This window comes from Amphibalanus amphitrite, unplaced genomic scaffold (genome assembly GCF_019059575.1).
Source record: "Amphibalanus amphitrite isolate SeventyFive unplaced genomic scaffold, NRLGWU_Aamphi_draft 000856F_arrow, whole genome shotgun sequence".
NCBI classification, from domain to species: domain Eukaryota; kingdom Metazoa; phylum Arthropoda; class Thecostraca; order Balanomorpha; family Balanidae; genus Amphibalanus; species Amphibalanus amphitrite.
The window spans coordinates 206958-229457 of record NW_024882350.1 but is presented as its reverse complement, the minus strand read 5'-3'; the positions used below and the strand labels follow the sequence as shown (position 1 = coordinate 229457).

Below are 22500 nucleotides of genomic sequence, written 5' to 3'. Positions count from 1 at the left end.
TTTGCGGTGTTTGCGTTTGCGGCGGGCAGGCGTTTTTTCACAATTCAAACTTCCAACCTTCGGGCATCAGAATAATTTTAATGTTGGTACATATACCTACCATAGTGGTTGTCGTGAATGATGAAGAATAATACCTAAGTAACCCGCATCGAGTGATTCATGATTGTTCCATTGCTGCAGATAAAGGTCAACTTAAGTGGAAGCCTATGATTGATTAGGTCAAGGTCAGATCGCGTATGGTCCGGGCAGAGCTGTTGTTTAGGTAGGTCGGTCGCTTTACAACTTATCATACCTTTCTTTTGAAACCAAGAACCCTTAAGACCTCAAGCGATATCATGGTCAAAAACAAAAACAGAACTACTATGGCGCCCATCCAAAGAGCGTTATAACTACGTTTGCAAAAACAATCTTAGTATATGACGGCATAATGACGGCATATATGTATATGACGGCATAACTTCCGGCGCTAAACAAGTAGATGCCACATTTCGCTATTGAGGTTTAATGAGACTGTCAAACGTCAGTGATCATTGATCATCAATCATCAAAGACATCAATGAATGTCTTTAATGGATGACCAAAGAGTCGCGGATTTGTCCACTTCTAAGTAGCAAGTAGTGCTTTGTGATTTTGCAACAGTCATGAAACTGTTATGAAGCATTGTTTGAAAAGTTTTATCCGCGATTTAGAGGGCCACGAAATCGACCATCGGTCTCTTCATACGCCGGATGACACGAGCTGGCGACGAGCCAAAATACGCACCGCGGTCGTCTGGTGACGTCAGACTCGGGCTCGTCGCTAAGCGACCACGTCACCGGAAGATAATATGCCGCAGCGAAACGGCGAAGAAGCCCTAAGGCAAACCAAAGCGACCGGGGATAGCCTCGGCTTAGGCAAAAGAACTCATGAGACTTGAGAGGCATATAGGTAGGTACATACAATAAAAACCACGCTAAAAATATTCAGGTTACTTATAGAGGCGCATAAATCATAATCCAAAACTGAGAGGCGAGAGCCGATTTTGTTTTGCCAACAAAATGAATAATACCTATGATCTGATACCGATACCGGTGTATGAGTAAGATTCCTTGTGGATTGTGATATTCTGTACGTAGAAGTGATTGGTCCATCCTGTATGCTGATGTGTAGGCTGCTTTATCTGTGGGTCTATTCCGATGCCGTGAGTCACACTCTGTGGCTGGGATTCCACCCCCGCAGCCACGGAGGTCCGTCCAGTGCGACCACGGCCACGGCGACACGTCCCGGGTCTGGCCGGCGACTCACCAGTCGGGCTGCACGGGCGCGCTGTTGGCCACCTCCCTGGGCTGGAGAGAGTGTCGTCGCAGCCGCTCCATCAGTTGAGAGCGGTCCACGCTGGAGGTATCGGACGTCCTGTCCGGCCCGGAGACGGCCAGCTGGGCCGCCCCCGCCCCCGCCCCCGCCGCCGGGAGGTCCGGCCGCCGGCAGCGCGCGCCGAGCACCCCGGCCGAGGGAGGGGGCAGGCACGGTCCGCCGGCGGCCGCCAGCGTCACCACCGGCACCGGCGGCGGCTGCGGACCCACCACCACGTCCAGCATGCGCTGCGCCTGCGACAGCACCCCGACACGAACACAGTCGGCGTTGGTGGGCGTGCGGCCGCCGTCCGCCTCCTCGGCGTCCTCCAGGGCGGCGACCACGCGCTCAAACTCGCGCAACTGCTCGGCGGTGGCTGTCTCCATCTGCTCGGGGCTCAGGGTCGGCGTGGATGTGAGCGCCGCCTGCTGCGGCCGGTCGCCCCACGATCGGGCGTGCCGCAGCACGGGCACCGGCGCCGCCGCCACCCCGTGGCTGCTCCACGAGCGGCACATCTTCTTCTCCTGAGGCACCGTCAGCCGATCCATGGGCCCGGCGCGCGCGCCGCCGACCGGCGCTGGGACTCGGTCAGCCAGCCGCCGGCGTTGGCGGGGTCACAGACCGACGCGACGATGGCCAGGTGGGTCACCCGGTCACAGGGTCACCCAACCTCACCGTCACAAGGTCACAAGGTCACCCAGGCACTCGACTCGTTCCCCACTCCTTGCTCACTTTGAGTGAAATCGCCTTTCACTTGTGTACTTTTCACATCACCGATTGCAACAAGCTCCTTGGATTGCAATTAAACCACAGCACGCACAGGGCTTGCCCTTCACCATTCACCTCTGACCACTGACCGCCACCGACTGGCGTCTGTTTGTGTCTCAGACAGCTACCCCTGAGGACACTGCGCTGCCAGAGAGGTGTGCCAGCGCTGACGCAGCATTCTAGCAGATCTCACGCACTGTGGACAGCGACGTTGGCTCGGGCCCACCACTACCCCGATCCACCTGCGCGGTGCAGCCGGCACGCCGCCGCTGCTTCCTTTCGAGCTACACTGCCACAAGCACGAACACAAGACCTCGCCGCTGCGAAGGCTGGCCGACCGAGAGCCCCGAGCGCTGGGTGGTGCTCTGGCAGACTCAAAATATCGCCAGCGGCGTCCGCGACGGACCAGCTCACCGGACAGAGCTGGCACTCGACTGAGGAGCGCCTCAGACACTGGGGCCGCTGGCGCTCGGCGCGACACCAGTTCCACGTGGCCCCCCGCGGCGCAGGTAGCGCGCTGCCAGAGGCGGCCGAGCCCCCGGCGGGGTCGCCGCCGCCCGAAGTATTTCGGGAGCCGCGGCCTGGCGGTGGGTGGAGCCGACTGGCCTCTGTGCCAAGGTTAGCCGGCGACCGACTGACAGCGGCGACGGCCGCGCCGAGCAGCCTCTGTCCGGGAACTGGGAAGGGTAGCGGACCCTACCCTCCGTCTGCCCGGGGAAAGGTAACGGGCCCTGCTCTATCCAGGGGAAGGGTAACGGACCCTCACCATCTGACCGGAGGAAGGACAGCGGACCCTTTCCCGGTAACGGCTCTCTGTCTCGGAGAAAAGTGACGGAGGTCCACCCATTGCTCGAGGGAAAGGGTGATACAATCCCATTCTCTGCCAGTAAGACGGTAACGAGGAGGGGTGCAGCCGAGTGAGCAAGTGCTGCGACTACGACAGACCAGGCTGGACCAGGAGCCAAACCTGACAGTCCAGGCCACACACCGTTCCGTGCTTCTATCCTCGGGATACTGAAATCCTTCTCCTCCACGCCGCAACCTCCCTCCGGGCTGGACAGGCAACTTTATCTCATGCGGGCTGCTCCCTTGGAGCGGCACCGCTGCTCCCGAGGGAGCGCACCCCGTAGCCGGGTGCAGTGAGTGTCTTGGGGCTGGGTGGCCTGTCCTCTGGACGGGCTCAGCCCCGGCGACTCACTAGATTGCCTGCCCAGACCAATGTCTCCCCCTATATCCTATCATCCTCCCGGCTCTGAAATGGTCTCATTGGACCGAAAGGGCCTAACCCAACAACAACAAAAAAAAAACAGTCCAGGCCAGATCAAGGACACTGCTGGACTACGACCGAGACTAGGCAGACAAGGCGTCAGATCATGCCGTGCCAACGAGTACGGCCAGAGCACAGAGAGCGACGTCGGTTGGATGGCGAGGTCTGCTGCTGTGTGAGATCGGTAATCGAGACAGAATGTTGACAATGCACGCCGAGGGTTAATTAAAAGTCACCATATACTTGAGAAAAGTCTGTCCCAAATGTGTCGAACATCATAATCCGCCCTTGGAAACAGTGGAAATCTGCCAAGAACTTATCTCGTGGTCGCTGGGATTCGAAGCTCCTTGACATTTCTACATGACTGGGAGCTGGCGATTTTAATTTGACCGACAGCCGTGACAGACGCGTGTGAGCGATGGACCAGGGTGATGTCTACCATCTCCCAACAGACAGGCATTACGTCCCGCCTCATGTCATCTTTGGGGACGCCAGAGCAGGCTACAGTGTCAAGGGATTCATCCATATATTTGATTTATGTACCTTAGAGGCAGGGTTGTATACGACTCAGTCAATAGCAATCAATTCAATCACGACAAATTTGGGAAACCAATCAAATCAATCAAGTCAGAGCAGTTTTCGGGAATTGATTCAATCGACTCAAACGCGACAATGAAAGGAATCAATCAACTCAATCAAACGACTCAAACCAAGACATACATTAGTTTTTTTGCCCACCAACTTGGAAAAGTGTCCATAGCAGTCTGGTGTACCTACCTACCTACCTACCTACAGAAGAAACATAAAAATATTGTCATTTAAAATTATAAATTGCCATGCCATTCAAAGTTTCTATGTAATAAGGAAGGATACCTAGTGATGGACAGGTGGATCATGATATTGAGGTTCAATGGGTAGAATTGGAGCAGAAGTTTCATTTAATGGGTGCAAAATAACCCAGTAGTTGACTTGCCCCTTAACCCAAATCACCACCTTTCACCTAAAAGTTGTCAATTTAATTTTGGCCATATTCCAACTCCATTTACACTAAATATCAGATATTGCAGTTGAAAGTTGGCTGCTCGGATTTTGGCAGTGTTCGTGATTTGGCCATTTACCCTACACCATGTCTATTTCAATGGATTATATGCATCAATAACATATTAACCATAGGGAAATAGAAATAAATATCTTACATGTATGTGACGGTTTTGGTTAGACAGAGACTGACGGGCAGCCTGAAAAATCTTTCCACACAATGTGCATTTGAGACGTGGGATGTTGTCAGATTGGGAAGGAAGAGATTTGAAGTATTTAGCGGTCCACGACTCTGGACGTGGCATGTCAATGTTAGGTACCTATGTGAAGAATTCAAAACATTTGTGTTTGAATTTTATTGCAATACAATTTGAAACTGTTAGGACTGGGGATAGGGATGAGGGTTAAAAATATATTTAAAAGGAAATGGAGAGGACAGGAACTCTGGAACCACAGTATAAGTTAAGGACAAAGGAAGTGGGAACGAGGAAAATTAAAACGCGAAAACGGGGACGACGGTGAAAACAGGGCGCCTTGGGCGATTTGACCGAAAAAAAACGTTTCCTGCTGAGTGCAGAAAGGTAGGTAGGTGCATCGCCAGGTTCTATCACCAGGATTGGTGCAGTTATTGCAGTTGAAAGTCAAAGTTGGCTGTTCATGTTTAGGCCCTGTTCTTTATTTGGCCATCTACCCCATATTGCAGTTGTGATGACAAGCAGTTTTCAGTGTAGTTTTGTGATCTTTGATGTCATCAATTGGTGTCATTATTTTTCGTCAACTAAAAGTTATTTGAACTCTCCTTTCAATCGACTCAATCATACGAGTCACTCTAATTTTCAGGAATCAAATCAGTCAACCAGTCGCTAAAGTCAAACGAGTCAGTCAACCAGTCATCTCGAAAAGTCAATCGACTCAATCCAATCAACTCAAAATACGCGTTGAAACAAATCAATCAATTCAATCGACTTGATTGGTATACAACCCTGCTTAGAGGTAAATAATATCCCAGCACATTAATTTTCCAACCACTGAAACTTTGTTTCCACACAGTTTAAAGTCCAATGTTTGCCGTTCATGCTCACCTCACGTCTCAGGCTAGCAGCCGTTTCGTTCATGTATGGAGGGGACGGGGAGGAGGGGAGGAAGGGGGTGCCACGAGCAAGGCTCGGTACCAGGCAGCGCCGCTGTGACGTCATCTACGTATACACCAACTACCAACTCGGGCGGCCGCGGGCGATCAGCTGAGCCCTGCACCGCTCCGCCGCGCCGTCCGTCGCGTGGCGCACTATCGGGCCGGGCTGCTGGGCTGCAACGGATGACTGTGGAACCCCCGCGAGCTCCCGTTCGTGTCAAACACCGCTCTCTCCTCCAGCAGTCACTCTGCCTGCACGTGGCTACATCCGTGAGACCGGAGACGGCCTGGCTATGACAGGGGTTGTGTAATGGTATCGGATCCTACACAGGCTCGCCGCCGTGCTGAAGAGCTGAGCCGTGCTGGCCGAGCAAGTTGTGGTTCTCCGGAGAATGACAGGGAGGGTGTACACCAACGGTCCGGGATCGAGAGGCCAGAGCTGAGGCAGGGCCATGCTCGGGTCAGTGCGGTGCGTCATAGATCCATGCGGCATGACTTGGCCCGAGAAATACCGTGGCCGAGCGCACAGGAATGTGCCGACGGAGTCGTGCCGGCTCGGGTGGTGCCGGTGTTTTGAAACAGGCAGCGCTCGGTGATGGATTGGTTCATTGATGCGGGACTGGGTGCCGCAACCGTGCCCTATCGACGAGAGAGAGTGACTCATGCAGGCAAAACGCTGACAGGAGGATAAGGCGGAGATTTGTCTAGAGGGGTCTGGAGTGAGAATGATGCTCGGATGACGACAGGCAGCCAGAAATGCGGCCATATAACACATTATTTACCTACGATTCAATTTTAGTGATTAGGTGGTCCAGACGCAGCTTGAAAGGTCGTTATATTGGGTATTGCGTGAGAGGAAGCACATTCTATCGCCAGACGAAATAATGATCTCTGAAAGTTTATTTTACAGATATATATCGCAATACTATATAGGCAAGAAAGTCGTTCTCTTCAGAGGACTTCATTGTCACTTGCAGCCTGACGAATCTGAATCTGACAGTCTATTTTTATAAAACAACAATGGACATCATTATGTAATTCCCGCATTCATATTGGAAAAAGGCCAAATCAAAAGCGGCACCGACGCGATAACTCAGACGATGCACGGCTCGCGGCTGTGCGTTTGGTGAGCGAGCGAGTCTGCCTGCTGGTTAGGCTGACCCGCCGTACGCAGATGCATTGCGGTACAGTCTATACAGACCACACGGCGAACGGCGCGGCGGCGGAGGCGACTGGGGAGATCGCTCCGGTGCAACGCACAAACGCAGTTACGAGTATCTCTTACCGCGATCATTCGACCCAGCGGGTAAATGGTGTCTGAACATATGAACACAGCATATCTGTCCCTGAATGATTTATATTCTGGATATGTGTACTGTGTTCATTCGTTTATTTTTACGCACGAATAATGAATGCCTTACCATGTTACGTAAAGCATTCCACCGTGGTTGCATAGACGTGAAGTCGAATTCAGTGTTGATTTATATCGAACTGCTATGCGTCTGCTATGTGTCATGCGGTATGGCTCAGTTTTGACTCTTGATTTGATTTGAGTGACGAGTATTTTGGCATTGGTAAAGACTAACGCTCTGAATTGATAAGCTAAGCCACCAGACTTCGAGCAGCGGCAGTGTTCGATTATTCTGACTGGTCAGACTTTGATTGCCGCGTATTAATTGCTTAACTTTTTTCACAAACGATCGTGAGAATGAAGAAGTATCCACCATCGCATGCACGAATCCGAAAAAGGCAGAAGGCAGGCACTGGGTTAAGCATAAACATCGTATTCATGTTTCGAATTAGAACTGCATTATAACAGTAGTATAACTAGTTGATTTGAGAGTAACAGTGGCCTCAGTCAGAAAATCGCTAGGCCTTCTATCGCCTGTATCCAAGCCTCCAATGGCTCTCTGATAGACCACACTCTCTAGTCCGGAAGGATGTCGATTTGCGTTCCTCGGAGCGGCGGACGGCAGGGCTGGACCATGGATATACCAACACCGACCGACCGATCGGCCGGACGAGTCCCACCGCAGCCCGGACAGATAGCTGCCCGTGCTCCTCGCCGACCTCAGCTGACACGGAAACCACATCGCTGCAGTCGCGTCCCGACGCGAACAACAGAGACGTGTCGGAACAGGCGGGCGATAAAGCAGAGATCGAGGGTAACATAACATCATTGAATATAATTGCAAATAATATGGAAGCGATTATATGGCGAATTCTAATAATACACTGACTTTACCACGCATAAATAATGCCTGCAGCCTGTTTACCAATATAAACACCGACTACCGAGATCCCGGCATGAAAGTGGCTAGTCAAGTGTGACAGGAGCAAAGAGGCGCATAGGTACGCCAGATCAAACCTATAATTAGCTCTGCTCTGATTCCCTCTGACCGGTCAAAAGGTCTGGTTAGCGACTCGGTCTCTGAGGACATCATGTTTATGGAACCACCGACCGACCTCAGGATGCTCAGTTACAAGCGGAAAGAAAACTGTTTACCTTTGTGCACAGCATCAGAGATGTGGGCCAGACAGACTCCATGGCGATAATACAGAACGGTTTGAACGGGTTGCTGAGTCGCGAGCCAAATGGGCGATGAGCTTGTCTTTCATAATCCGCTGGCACACATCTCCACCAAATCATACAGCTGTTTTTGGGAGCGGTTATTATTGTACTGCGGTTAGTAAAGTACCTAACTGAAAATAATTATATTTGTCCCAGCTGGACGTTCACACCACAATGAGCATAATTATAGGCACACATTTTTTTCTTTTTGCTTTGCTTTGGGTCACTGAACTGGATCGAATTTCAGCCCAAGTGCCCAGGATGTGCGTTGTGCAGTTCAGTTCGTGACGTCTAATGTCCAGGATGTGACGCCGAGTCTTTGACGTCAAGTCCAGCTGTGACGCTTAGACGTGACGTTATCAGCCGGCAACTTCGTTAGGACCGGCGTAGAACTCAGCAGCATGTCGTGTTGAAAGGTGACAAGCCGTTTAGGAATTGTCTGGCCGCCGGATTCATCAGATTCAGCATCGAGTCATTCGTTGAAGAAATAAGCATAGGCTGGGTTCGCTACGGCGCAATATGACCTTCTCACACTCTCTTTCGCAGCTGCAGCCCTTCACGGCCGGGTGGACCACATTTCGACAAAGGCCGCCGAAGCGGCAGCTGCTCAGAAACCGAGGACTTTCCGAGTCTCCGGGCACGGGCTGCAGCTATCTACCGGCCTCGGAGCGGCCCTGTGCCGCCGCCAGTCGCCACCCACGCTGCATCCTTCCTGGCCTGAAAGTCTTCCCGGAAGGCTGAGATAACTGCCAGCGGCGCCATGACTGGCGAAAAGCAGAGCGTAGGGGCCCCCAACGCCGACCGGCACCCATCCTCCGCCCTACCTCCGTGCCCCGCCAGCCGGGGTCACCTGGTCAATGACAGCGAGCGGGCGACAGACAACTGTCATCGGTGTATGTATGTATGTATGTATCCTTTACCATCATGGACAATCCACACGGGGCTTGGCTGTTCAGTGACAGTGAGCGGGGGGGGGGGGGGAATTCTGTTAATGATGACAGTGGGCAGGAGTCTGTCCTGTCAGCAGTGACAATGAGAGGTGACTGCTGTCAGTGCTGTCGGTGGTGACACTTAGCGTTGTCTGTCCTGTCGGCACGGTCGGGGTCACCTCACGGGCGCCGCGCCCCGCGCCTCCACCAATCAGCGTCGCCCTCAAGCGGCTGGAGGACACTGCGTCGTCGCCGACGTAAATATCTCGTCGGCGACGACCCGGCGGGGGTCCACCGTCGGACAGAGGCCCCGCGGGCATGTTTGGCGGCCGGCCGGCATAGCTGATCGGCGGCCGCCCCCGCCCCCGCCCGCCAGGGGTCGAGGACAGGCCGCTCCGCCCACGGAGCCCGGCGGACGTCTGCGCTAACTCGACAGTCGTTCACTCTCTGGCTGTCTGCCCGCGCTCCGGGACGACCACCATACAGACATCAGGGCCGAAACGGAGTGACATCCGATCATAAATACGAGAGCTTTGTTTCGATAACCTTGCATTCCACTCAAATGTAGTTCGACGGCCATAAATAAAAAATATGACGCCGTTCTTGCCATTGCAGCTCAAATGTATTTCGACGGCCAGAAATACGAAATCTGACGCCTGCATTCTTGCCATCGCTTCGACGAACCCCTGAGAGTGGCGGGCTAGCTAACTTGAACTGAGCCGTTGTCCCACGTCAGGCCCACCTGTGTGTAATCCCCGCTGCCAGCAGCGCTGCACCGTCAGTGGCCATCCCCGAATCTCCCGCTGACCAATCGTCACAGACGGCACCTCTGCTGGCGACAGGCCGCGAGTCAGGGGCGGATCCAGGAAAACTCCAAGGGGAGGGTCATGAATCGAAGTGGTGCCCCTACCTATACCCAAAGTTAAAAACTCAACGGATTTCGTCCACTTCATTTTGGTGGTGCCCCCATTTTCAGTTTTTTATTTTTATTTTTTATTTTTAGTCAGTATCTTACCTCTTAGCCACAACCACATTTACCAATTGTAAGCAAGTATATATGAATGTGCTATGTGTATATGTTGCAGGCACTTTAGAAAATCAGTCATTTTGTAAAATGCTTAGGCATTTTGCAAAATGCCTGATTTTCCAGGCTTTTTGCAAAAAGCCTAGGCATTTTACAAAATGACTGACTCTCCAGTCATTTTGCAAAATGCCTAGGCATTTTACAAAATACCTAGCCATTTTACAAAATGACTGAGCAGCGTGTTGTAGATACGAGTACCTAATTATATACGTTTTGGTAGCGTGTAGGTGGACCGAGGAGTCCAGCATTATGACCAGAGGAGTCCAGCAGTGGGAAGTCCATACCTACCTCTCTATTTTGAGAAGTGCAGGCCCGCGACATTTCCAACCCCCACGTCAGCGACGCTGCCGGATTTAACACGCGCAGTGGAAGGGTTGCGAGTACTACGCCCAGTGGAAGGGGGGGGGGGCGGATGTCGCCCCCCCCCCTAAGATCTCAGCTCCCACTGGAGCTAGAAAGACGAAATTTGGAGGGTAGGTGGGGGCCATAGGGAACTCTGTTGTGTGTGAATTTCATGACCCTAGGTCAATATCTTCAAGGTCAAATGAGGTCAAATGTGGTCAAATCTGCCATATTAGCGACTTTTTTGCGTTTACACGCCGATAACTCAAAAAGTTACCGGCCGATTTTTTTAAAACTTTCACTATACGAAAGAGCAAACATTTGTGAGTATGTATGGTGAATTTCTAGATAATCCAACAATAAATATGGCAGTTAGAAGCCTGCTAAGGGTAAGATGTCGCCGGCTGAAGCGGCATCGGCCGACGCGAGGAACGCGGCAATCACAATTTTGTGTTTACACACTCATAACTCAAGTTGTTACCGGCCGATTTTCAAAATTCTTTAACCATATGATTGCCTGTACATTTCTCAGTCTTCTCACCGAATTTGACGCGAATCTAATATAATCAGCGGTAAGGAGCGCGATGTAAAGACGGAACCATCCCGCCCCGGCACAGTCTACAATTCAGGCGGCGCGTAACGGCTAGCGCCGGCCGCCGCGCCGCCGCGCCGCCGCGGCGGCATGATGTTTGACTTTACACCGCTATTACTAGAAAAGTTGTGAACCGATTTTCTTACTTCTTGCGCGAGAAGATCTGCAATTCAATTCTGGACAGGTAGCCGAAATTTCACATTGATATTGTACTTGCGGCGCGAGTTATTGGCGAAAAACAGGAGGGGTGGGCGAAATCCGCCCCCCCTTCCACTGCGCGTGTTAAAATGATCGATCTGGAGCGTCAACAAACGACTGGCCCTATGCCGGCCTGTATCTGTAAAACCATTAGAGGTCGCGAGGATTCGATCCCACACACTTAGGCGTTAGTGTTTTCTGAAACCAACGCTCTCGTCCTACGCCAAGCGACCTGATGATCCCGGTGTGGAGCTTGATATTTTTAACTGGGACCATGCAAGTAGGTACTCAAAGCTGTCAAACAAAGACACAATCAAACAAAGACTACACTCATTCGTTTACATGTAATTGTACATCAACCGGGCCTGCCTATTGACTCATGAACGGCGTTGATGTACTTGGGAGTTTTTACAGCGTTAACTAAACAATGCTTTATGCTACAGCCGAGTCTGCAACTCAACCTGGTCGTTACTCAGCATTGTCGTCATCACAGAGCTTCAAATCGATCAGCTACAGGCTGAACACGTACCTATAGGGTATGGGAAGACGTCCAAAAACTGTTGGCCATAGTATCTGTAGTGGGATCTACGTTCCATGCTGGTCAGGCATTTTGCAAAATGCCTAGTCATTTTGTAAAATGGCTAGTCATTTTGAAAAAAGCCTGGTTGCGTTCAGTCATTTTTCAAACAGCCGTCTTTTTGTAAAATGCCTAGGCATTTTACAAAATGACTGATTTTCTTAAGTGCCTGCAACATATATATGTTGTGGACGCTGAGTAATGAGTACTTACCAGGAACGTTATCAGGTAAGCAAATCGTTGTCAGTCCGACGAACTTGACCCTGGCGTCTAAAGGGTCTGTCCTTGACACTTCAGGCTTGTCAGGGGCAGAGGTGGAACTTTTTGTTTTTCATTGGGGTTGTAGTTTGCCGGAGCCCAGGGTATACCCCCACCAAAACCCGAAAAGTCCCCGGATTCGGCCCACTATTTTTCGGGAGGGGCCCACATTTTCAGTTACAAAAAAAAAAAAAAAAATAAAAGTGGTCCATCTCCAGGGAGAGACGGCTGACCCTGTCGTCCCTCCATTGGCTATGTGCCTGGTTGTAGGTACTCGGGTATCGCCAGTCGCCACCATGGTCGTGGCCATAGGCGGCGGAACGGGGAGGGCACCGGGGAACCGTGCCCCCTTTGATTTTGGCATTTTAACATTAGCCCTATGGGCGTTGCATGGAAAGAATGGGATCAAAAGTCGACAGTGCCCCCCTTAATTGAGGGTGTTCCGCCGCTAGGTACTGGTCGTAGCGATTCGGAAACGGTAGGTAAACGCCCAAAATCACAGTCCCTATGAATACTTGTTTCTTTCCATATTTGACACAAACATTACTCAGTATTGGAGCAGGGCTCTTTCCCTACGAGTAACAATTTAATCCACTCGTGGCAATTGACAACGAAGACCTAAACAGGAATACGTTATTTTTAGACTAAAAAACTTAAAACGAGTCCATCTTTGTATATTAAAGGGACCCTCCCACCTTAACATTAGTTTTGAGTTGAGATAGCCAAATTGGTGGCCATGGCCTGAAAATACCGGTTTGGGCATTCACAACATCGAAAAATGTTTTAATTCGGAGATATGGAATTTCAAACTTGCAGTTTTCGGATTCTAAGGGGCTAATGCATTGGTATGCCCCCTTAGAATTTGTGACGTCAGCGGAGATCTAACGATTTTTAAATCTTTACTAAAACGTTTGGCAGCACGCGGTGGTATATGCTGCTTTGCGCGCAACAAATGCCGCACTTTCAAATAAAGTCGCTAGGAACAGCGGATATCCCAAAAAGTAAACAAAAGTAAAAGTCTAATATCTTGAAAACCGGTGAATATTTTCATTGAAATTTGGTAGATATTCATTTTTGCTCTTTCTGAACCGAGCGACATCACTTTCATGCCAATTCATTAACTTTTTTGAAGGTGGGAGGGTCCCTTTAATGCCACTGTCGTCTGGAACACGTCTATTACGGAAACGGGTAGTATAAACCGGAATAGTGACTGATCAGACATGAGATATTTTGCAAACGAGGACAACATACCGAACACAATGCCGCAAAGGAACATAACACTGGATCTAAATTATCTCAACCTGAGGAAACTAAATAATAAATGCCACAGCCTTTTCATATCACCGAATACTTCAATTAACTAGATGATCTTCTTTTTTTCAACGAGCAAATGTATTATGCATTGTTTGGCGAATCGTAAACAAAACGCATACTCTTCACAGCCACGATGGCTAGGAACACATAGCGGCTTGTTTGTCTGCCCCTGAGACACTGAACGTACACCGATTTTCAGCTAAATCGAAAGACCCCGCCGTTTACCGTTAAAATGTTAGTTGGCCGTTAATTCGTTAACGGTGCAAAATACCACCCCAAAGAGGCACATTTTCGGAATAAGCGCATCGAGGAGGCCCTGTACACCGATTTTCAGCCAAATCGAAAGACCCCGTCGTTTCCCGTTAAAATGTTGATTGGCCGTTTACTCGTTAACGGTGCAAAATATCACCCCAAAGAGGCACATTTTCGGAATCAGCGCATCGAGGAGGCCCTGTATACCGATTTTCAGCTAAATCGAAAGACCACGCCGTTTCCCATTAAAATGTTACTTGGTCGTTAACTCGTTAACGGTGCAAAATACCACCACAAAGAGGTACATTTTCGGAATCAGCGCATCGAGGAGGCCCTGTATACCGATTTTGAGCCAAATCGAAAGACGCCGCCGTTTCCCGTTAAAATGTTAATTGGTCGTTAACTCGTTAACGGTGCAAAATACTACCTCAAAGAAGTACATTTTCGGAATCAGCGCATCAAACGGGCCCTGTATACCAATTTTCAGCTAAATCGAAAGACCCCGCCGTTTCCGGTTAAAATGTTAATTAGCCGTTAACTCGTTAACGGTGCAAAATACTGCCCCAAAGAGGTACATTTTCGGAATCAGCGCATCAAGGAGGCCCTGTATACCGATTTTCAGCTAAATCGAAAGACCCCGCCGTTTCCCATTAAAATGTTAATTGGTCATTAACTCGTTAACGGTGCAAAATACCACCCCAAAGAGGCATATTTTCGGAATCAGCGCATCGAGGAGGCTCTGGATACCGATTTTCAGCCAAATTGAAAGACCCCGAAATATGCTGCTGTGAGGCTGATATTCGTTGCTGCTGATTTGACAGACGTCGCCAAAACCTTGCATTTGTATCAAATGCGTCATGCTGGCTTACATGTGACTTAGTTTGCATCGTTTGCATTCTGTTCGCGAACCTGTCAGTAAGATTATCAGCACTAATTATCGCACAGGATTGGTTTTTACTTTTTATGGTCGTCAACGTTGATTTCAAGTGTCGTCATTTTAGCCAAATATTCGTGCTGATTGGTGGTATTGTGCCAACTGACAAAATTGCGAACAGAGTGATATTTCACTTAAGAAATGTATTTGATATTATGATTATGGTGATTGAATGCTACATAGGATGGAGGCTTAGGTTATGTTAATTTATTTCTGAAGCTTGCTGTTTTGTGTCAAACTTTTCATCTATGCTTATCTCTTTGATAAGCACAGCCCACAGGTATGAAATATTTAGTGAGAAAACCCAAAAGTACAGTGGCGGATCAGGATTCAGGGGGGGGGGGGGGCAAAATGGGCATTTGCCCCTCCCAAACGGCATAATTTTAATATTACGCCTATGGACGAGGCATGGAAAGAATCGATAAATTATTATGGTTTGCCCCCCCCCCCTCCAAACTCTGAGCTGGATTCGCCACTGCAAAAGTATGATGAATGTTATGATTTTTTTTGCTTCACACTTTCATGTTACATGTTAAGATTTTTTGGAACACTTTCAATATGATTCACTTAGTATGCTTAAGAAGTGTGAAGTGATTGACTTTCATATCATGCTCTGCTCACTGTCTCAGCGGAATAATATGTTCTTAACAGAGCACTTTCAATGTTTTTAGCATCTGGAATTCAAAAAGATGTCCTAATTTATTGATATCTTCACTTTCTTGACATATCTCAATTATCTGCTTCTGAAGGGATACATATTTTGTTCATTTTCATGTGTTTCAGGCTAATTCTTAATTTTCCAATGTTGGGGTTGTAGTTTTGCCATTGGGGTTGTACTTTAAAAATTGGGGTTGTAGCTACACCCCCCACAGTATATAAAGTTCCGCATGTGGTCAGGGGCACCAAAGTCCTTCCAGGGACACCACAAACCTGTCAGGGGCACCTACGGCCTTGTAGGGGCGCCACAGGCCCGCCAGGGGCGGGCACCACAGGCCTGCCAGGAAGCAGGGGCACCACAGGTCTAGCAAGTATACACGACAGGCCTGTCAGGGGCACAACGGGCCTGTTGGGCCCATGAGCACCCCTAGGGGCAGGGGCACCACAGTCCTTCCAGGGGCACCGCAGGCCTGTGAGGGGCACCAGCGGCCTAGCAGGGACACCAGTCAACACAGGCCTGCCAGGGGCACCAGAGGCCTGCCAGGAGCACCACCGACCTCGCAGGGGTAACTTGGGCCTGTCAGGGCCCAGGGGCACCACGGGCCTGTCGAGAGGCACTTCAGGCTTTTCAGGGGCACCATAGTCCTCTCAGGGCGCAGGGGTAGCAGGGGCACCAGAGGCCTGCCAGGGGCACTACAGGCCTAGCAAGGGCACCACTGGTCTATCAGGGGCACCACGAGCCTGTCATAGCCAGGCATCTCAGGCTTGTCAAGGCCCAGGGGCACCACAGGTCTGTGAGGGGCACCAGCGACCTAGCAGGGGCACCAGTCAACACAGGTCTGCCAGGGGCGCCACAGACCTGCCAGGGGCACCACAGACCTGCCAGGGGCACCAAAGGCCTGCCAGGGGCACCAGAGGCCTGCCAGGGGCACCACCGGCCTCGCAGGGGCACCTTGGGCCTGTCAGGGGCACGACGGGCCTGCCGAGGGGCACTTCAGACTTTTCAGGGGCACCAGCCCTCTCCGGGCGCAGGGGCACCAGAGGCCTGCCAGGGGCACCAGCGGCCTAGCAAGGGCACCAGAGGCCTGCCAGGGGCACCAGCGGCCTAGCAAGGGCACCAGAGGCCTGCCAGGGGCACCACAGGCCTAACAAGGGCACCACGGGCCTGTCAGGGGCACCTCAGGCTTGTCAGGGCCCAGGGACACCACAGTCCTTCCAAGGGCACCGCAAGCCTGTCAGGGGCACCAGAGGCCTGCCAGGGGCACCACAGGCCTAGCAAGGGCACCTCTGGCCTGTCAGGGGCACCTCAGGCTTGTCAGGGCCCAGGGGCACCACAGTCCTTCCAGGGGCATTACAAGCCTGTCAGGGGCACCAGAGGCCTAGCAAGGGCACCACAGGCCTGCCAGGGGCACCACCGGCCTTGCAGGGGCGCCTCAGGCCTGTCAGGGGCACCACGTGCCTGCCGGGGACACTTCAGGCTTGTCAGGGCCCAGGGGCACCAGGCCCGTGGTGTCCCTGCTAGGCCTGTGGTGCCCCTGGCGGTCCTGTGGTGCCCCTGTCAGGACTGTGATACCCCTGATAGGCCGGTGGTGCCCCTGGAAGGTCTTTGGGCCCCCGGGCCTCAAGGGGGGGGCCATGACCCATGTGACCCCCCACCCCCTTGGATCCGCCCCTGCCGCGAGTTATGTTTGGCCAAGAGACGACGCGACGGCCGCCACCGGCGTCTGGTCGCCGACGCGACGACGCTACAGGTAAGGGTGACAGGTATAAAAGCGGCGCCCCAGGGTCCGAGGTGACGTGTTAGATGTGATCTAGCAGCGGACTCCGGATTATGGACAGTACTTCCGGCCCAGGCATCGTCTGCAACGATCCATTGTTTTGGGAACCTTTCGATGGTGAGTAAAACGTCTAAAACGCGATGGCATCCAGTGGGAAGCGATAGGGAAGCGTCACTCGGCCAATGCTTTTCGATAGTGATATCAAATGAAATGATATAGCTGTGAATTCAATTGCGTATAGATCAGCTTCGAAAAAAACGGACAACCACGCATCAGACACCGGTTCACTACAGCTTGACTGGCAGCGTTACGCAGTGAGACTCTTGTCCCCGGGATGTGATGTTTGATTTGACAGAGTCACGGCGGGCGGGTGGCGAGTACAAACATCGGCTCCGGGTCAATCTTTGTGCGAAGATGCACCGCATTCCATCGTGGTCCAGTCACCGACGGCGTTAGTGTCCGGAGATGAGTCAAAGCTGCTCTCTGTACATACAACGCCGAACGCGGTCTACGGCTCGAATATAAACACATGCGTAATAACCACAAACGCACAAGAACATAAATGTCCACTATAATCAGTGCGGCAAACGCCATAGGCGAGTTGAGACTCCAGACAAACGATGAGGGGATGTGGAATGGAAATGGAGCCAGAATTAGGAGGCATGCAGAATGCATATTGCATAGTACCTATATCAATATCATCACCATGAAGATAATAACATATCATTCTGTCCATTTAGTTCACATTTGTTGCCAGCTGACTTTGTCCTACGATTTTGGCGTCCCCGTAAGATAGCTAATGGGTTACGTTCGTGTGCACTGTGCAGTATAGGTTACATCATCACACGCCACTCGCCCCCCGGCGCTGGCGTGGTAAGGGGCGCCGGCAGCCGCCGGCAGACCCGCGTTTGAGTGGCAGAAGGGGCGGACCCGTCGGGAGGGGGCACTGTAAATAAACAGACGGTCGACCGTAACCCCGGGCCGACGGAGCGGCATTGTACAGCAGCGCACTACGTGGGACGAAGGAGGGGCTTAGATGCAAAATTACCATCAAACTATTCCAGCAGCTCCGACCTTCGACCATCCCACCAGCCCTGACCTCCGACCACCCCACCAGATATGACCATTCCATCTTTTCCCTTAACATAATCAGCTTCACTAATCCCAGCACATCTCCCCATCCTCCCACCAACCACGATCATAATCTGCCCGATTTGGTGCGCAGTTGTTATTCATCTATGCAGTACCCTATGTATTATACATGTATCTTGTGCCTTGTCTAGACGTTTCGCCCTCGATTCAAATATCGAACACTCGTACAACTGTGATTTCCTAAGAATAAGATCATTTTAAATCTGGAAAGGATTGGAAATTATTCGACAGGAACCTGAACTTACTGCTATATGCACTCAATGCAGTATGCTAGTGTAGCCTGACTTGACTATATCCCGATAAATGTGACACAAATTATGCCGGTACGTTTCGCCGGCACGATGCACACTATGCAGTGTGCACCCGATTTGTTACCATACACGTTAGATCCCGTATCAACTAATCCGACAGACGTGCTGCAGCTCTCCACAACCTCAGCAGGTGGCGGTATCAGCACTCAGCAGGCAGCCCTACGACCCAGGCCGGTGCCAAGATCAGCAGCGGCCGGCCGGTAGCTTAGCCGGACACGGGTTCTCACGGCACTAACGAACCCATCACTCACACCCGGTCAGAGCACGGTGACAGAATGGAACACTCACTAGAGCAGGTGGTCGGGCAGGCGGCGACGCTCCCCGGGCATCTCCGTGGTCAGGTGACCTGATCTCGGGTCACCGCCGGGGTCAGTCCTCCGGTCACAGGTCAGCAGCTGGCGCAGCGAGGTCGCGCGCCGCTCGTCGAAAGTGAACGCCACCCCGGAGTCTGCCATATCGTCCGCTGGGCTGCAGCACACCGCCGCACCACTGGAAACTGCCCGACTGGAGCCGACACGACCCCGGCGGGCACACGGCTGGACCCGGCGGCCGCGCGAGGGCCGCAGTGACTCAGCTGAGCCGAGCGACATCTGGTGGTCACCCCCCCCCCCCTGGCTCGGGTGACACCAGATCACCCCCGGAGGCGAGCCGGCTGTGATCGCGGTATGATCGACAAGGGGGGGGGGCGGCAGAGGCGGCGGCCGGAGGAGAGGGAAAGAGGCAGCCGACGAGGTGGACGCCGGCGGCAGTCGCGTCAAAACCGGACGGTCATGAGATATCGGGAAGTCGCAGGGGTTACCAATTAGCACAGCCGGGGCTGAGTGTGTGGAGGAGACGTTCACACTTCTTTGCTTATTCAGGTCAGCGAACCAAAAACATGTATGACGTCTAGAACTTTAAAGGTAGTGTGCCACCTTTGAAAGATTTCCCATTTTATTTTTCCTAGGATAAGAAGCTTCTGTTTTTACCTAATATCGCAAAAAAAAAATCAAAAATGGGCCTGGAATAGTGCCTTTTTCGCCTAAAAGTTTTTCGGTTTTTAGATATGTATAACAACTGTAGTGGGCTCACCTGCAAACAGGCGTCGGGCAACAATCGCGAATGCGGCGCACTTGTGACAATAAGCAAAGGTCATTATAGTGTTACGACCACGGACGTATAAATAAACGTGCAAACTGTGCACGTGCAAACCTTTTGATGTTGCACTCCAGGTGTCACATATGCGGGTCGGGTAGCGCTGGCAAGCTCAAAGTGCCAAATTTACACAGGCCACCCAGAATGTATTCCAGCATAGTTATTGAGCATATCCATCTCCTGGTGGCCCCCAAAGGTGCGCTCTGCACGTGCAAAAAATTATCCGCGCCGGGCGGTGGGGATGCTTGGACACCCTATGTGGATTTATGTAAATATCTCGAAAACGGCGTTGTGTGGCGCCGCCGTTTTCGGCACACCTTTTCATACATCTTTTTCACACATGCTGCGTAATTTTCAGACTTAGGTCAGTCAAGGTTAGGTCATCAGGTTACGTCCAAGTGACCTTACTTAGGAAAAGTTATAGTGCCCGTCATAGCTACACATACTAAACAATCTCCTTGAAATTGTATGTAGGATATATTTTACAAAAAGTCAAATACAGAAATGATAAATTTTCGATCACGGATCTTTGTCAAATCACATTCAAAATTCAAATGAGACACATTTTAAATCATCGACGCCAAATCGACTCATTCAAAATAGAGTTTTTGACATTTTTCTATGCAGCGCCCATAGGGCGTGCATAGAAAGGGCTATGTTAAAATGCCAAAATCAAAGGGGGACACGGTGCTCCGGTGCCCCCCTCGTTCCGCCGCCTATGATTTCAATATCACTTGCTTGCTCAATGCTCATTGCTCAGCTCGTATTGTAAGAGCACTGCGGCACAGCATAGATGCAGGCGCTTTGCTACTGCCATCTATGGGTGAAAGATAAAGATAATGGTTATTGCGGTACAGTATTACTGCAGGCGCAAACAACGTAGATAACAAAGATGCCTATGCTGCGCTGGCCGGCGATTGAGGCGTAAATTTGCGTTGCTGGGTAGCAAAAAGTTTAGGAGCCCGAATTTGACAAAATAAATGATTTGCCGTGCTGGTGGTCTGAGGTCGCAAAATAAACAGAACCCTAGGTCAGTGATATTGAAATTTCGAGGTAGAGGTAGGTAGGTAGGTACTCTACGTATATACTGTTGCTCTTATCAATCGCTGCACGTTTTAAACCGATTGTTCAGTCTGTGTAGCTATTAGTGGTGTCAATTTCGGAAAACGTATGTTTAATGTCCGTCCAATGTCCAATACTTACGTCGACTGTCCGTCCAAAAATTCCAAGCCAGCCATTTGTCCAAAGATGTCCGACATCTAGGCAATAGTTTACACTCAACACCGTTATTTAATTCGCTTTAATGTATCGTACCAGCTCAAAAGTGTTAATCATATGGAAAACTGAGCTTTCTAATGACCAATCAATGTTAAACACGATTAGGTTATAAAAAAATGAGGTGTAGCGAGCGATTGTCCAAAGTTGTCCAAAGCCTGCTGTCATTGTCCAACCAAATTCCGAATTGGACATTGGACAAAATCGGAATTCCGAAGATTCAAGTTCCGATTGACACCACTAGCAGCTATGACGGGCACTATAACTTTTCCTAAGGTAAGGTCACTTGGACGTAACCTGATGACCTAACCTTGAGTGACCTAAGTCTGAAAATTACGCAGCATGTGTGAAAAAGATGTGTGAAAAGGTGTGCCGAAAACGGCGGCGCTACACAACGCCGTTTTCGAGATATTTACATAATCCACATAGGGTGTCCAAGCATCCCCACCGCCCGGCGCGGATAATTTTTTGCACGTGCAGAGCGCACCTTTGGGGGTCACCAGGAGATGGATATGCTCAATAACTATGCTGGAATACATTCTGGGTGGCCTATGTAAATTTGGCACTTTGAGCTAGCCAGCGCTACCCGCCCTACCCGCATATGTGACACCTGGAGTGCAACATCAAAAGGTTTGCACGTGCACCGTGTACCCCAGCACGCCTATTTGTACAGCCCCTTAGAGCGCGTGTCCAGTAGTGTCAGTGTGCCAAATTTGGTGTGCCTAGGTCAAGGTTTTCCGGAATCGGAGGATGCCTCCTCAAAATATGTTTTTTCGCCACTAGGGCGTGCATTCCGCACCCCTGATGCCGAGCATACCATATGTTAGTGGTCGAACACTGGGACATGTGACCTGTGAGTTTGGCACCTGTGCCGCCCTTCGTTTGATTTGAAGCGTCGCTTAAAGGGTTTTGCCCTTTGTAAGTTTGTCGGCACGTGGCACGCGCCATGTGACACCGGGTGACATGTGACATCCATCATCACCTGCCTCAAGGAATTACCCGTCGAACGGTACCACCAGCATCTCGATCCGATCATCCGTTTGGACGCAATTCTAATCGTATTGGCTCGATGACCTTCCAGAGCACGGTTTTTTGGCAACGTAAAATGGCGCCTTGTCGGCTTCACTATCTTCCATAGGAGGTCCATTGGGATTGTCAGTCCAGTTTATTTATACGTCCGTGGTTACGACCATACGACGTACGGGAATGAGTTATCAGCTGTCTAATCGTAGGCAACACAATGTCGAGCCTTAAACTGTAAGCCCGTATTGGTATTGTTTCTTTTATTTGGCTGTCGAACATTATTTATGGTTTGAAATATGATTTTATGTAAAATAATTGATATGAAAAAGCCGTCTTATAAGTTATGACCCCATTTCACTACACGCAAGTGGCAGAAATGACAATGATCAGCTGACGCATTTTTCTTGGCCGAAGTCAGAGCGCGCGGCCCGACGCTTGGAAATTCCGACCTCGACGAGCATCAGAAGCCACCTAACAGGCGTGTTCGAAACCGCAGGAGATGATGATGAACGGGTTTATCGAAACTTGATTGGATGAGCATATCGGTAATAGCGATTTCAGTGTGTGCATTTATTGTTCAT

At 50.9% G+C, this 22500-nt stretch overlaps 1 protein-coding gene across 1 annotated transcript in view; it reads right to left on the bottom strand.

Moving 5' to 3' along the window:
* Window positions 1-19008, bottom strand: part of LOC122367189 (transcription factor E3-like) — a gene marked incomplete at its 3' end in the record, with an annotated part of 109684 nt that extends 90676 nt beyond the window's left edge. Inside the window, exon 1 of the mRNA XM_043340082.1 lies at window positions 18776-19008. Coding sequence (XP_043196017.1) covers window positions 18776-18942 — 167 coding nt within the window. The remainder of the gene's footprint in view (window positions 1-18775) is intronic.
* Window positions 19009-22500: the final 3492 nt, after the last annotated feature.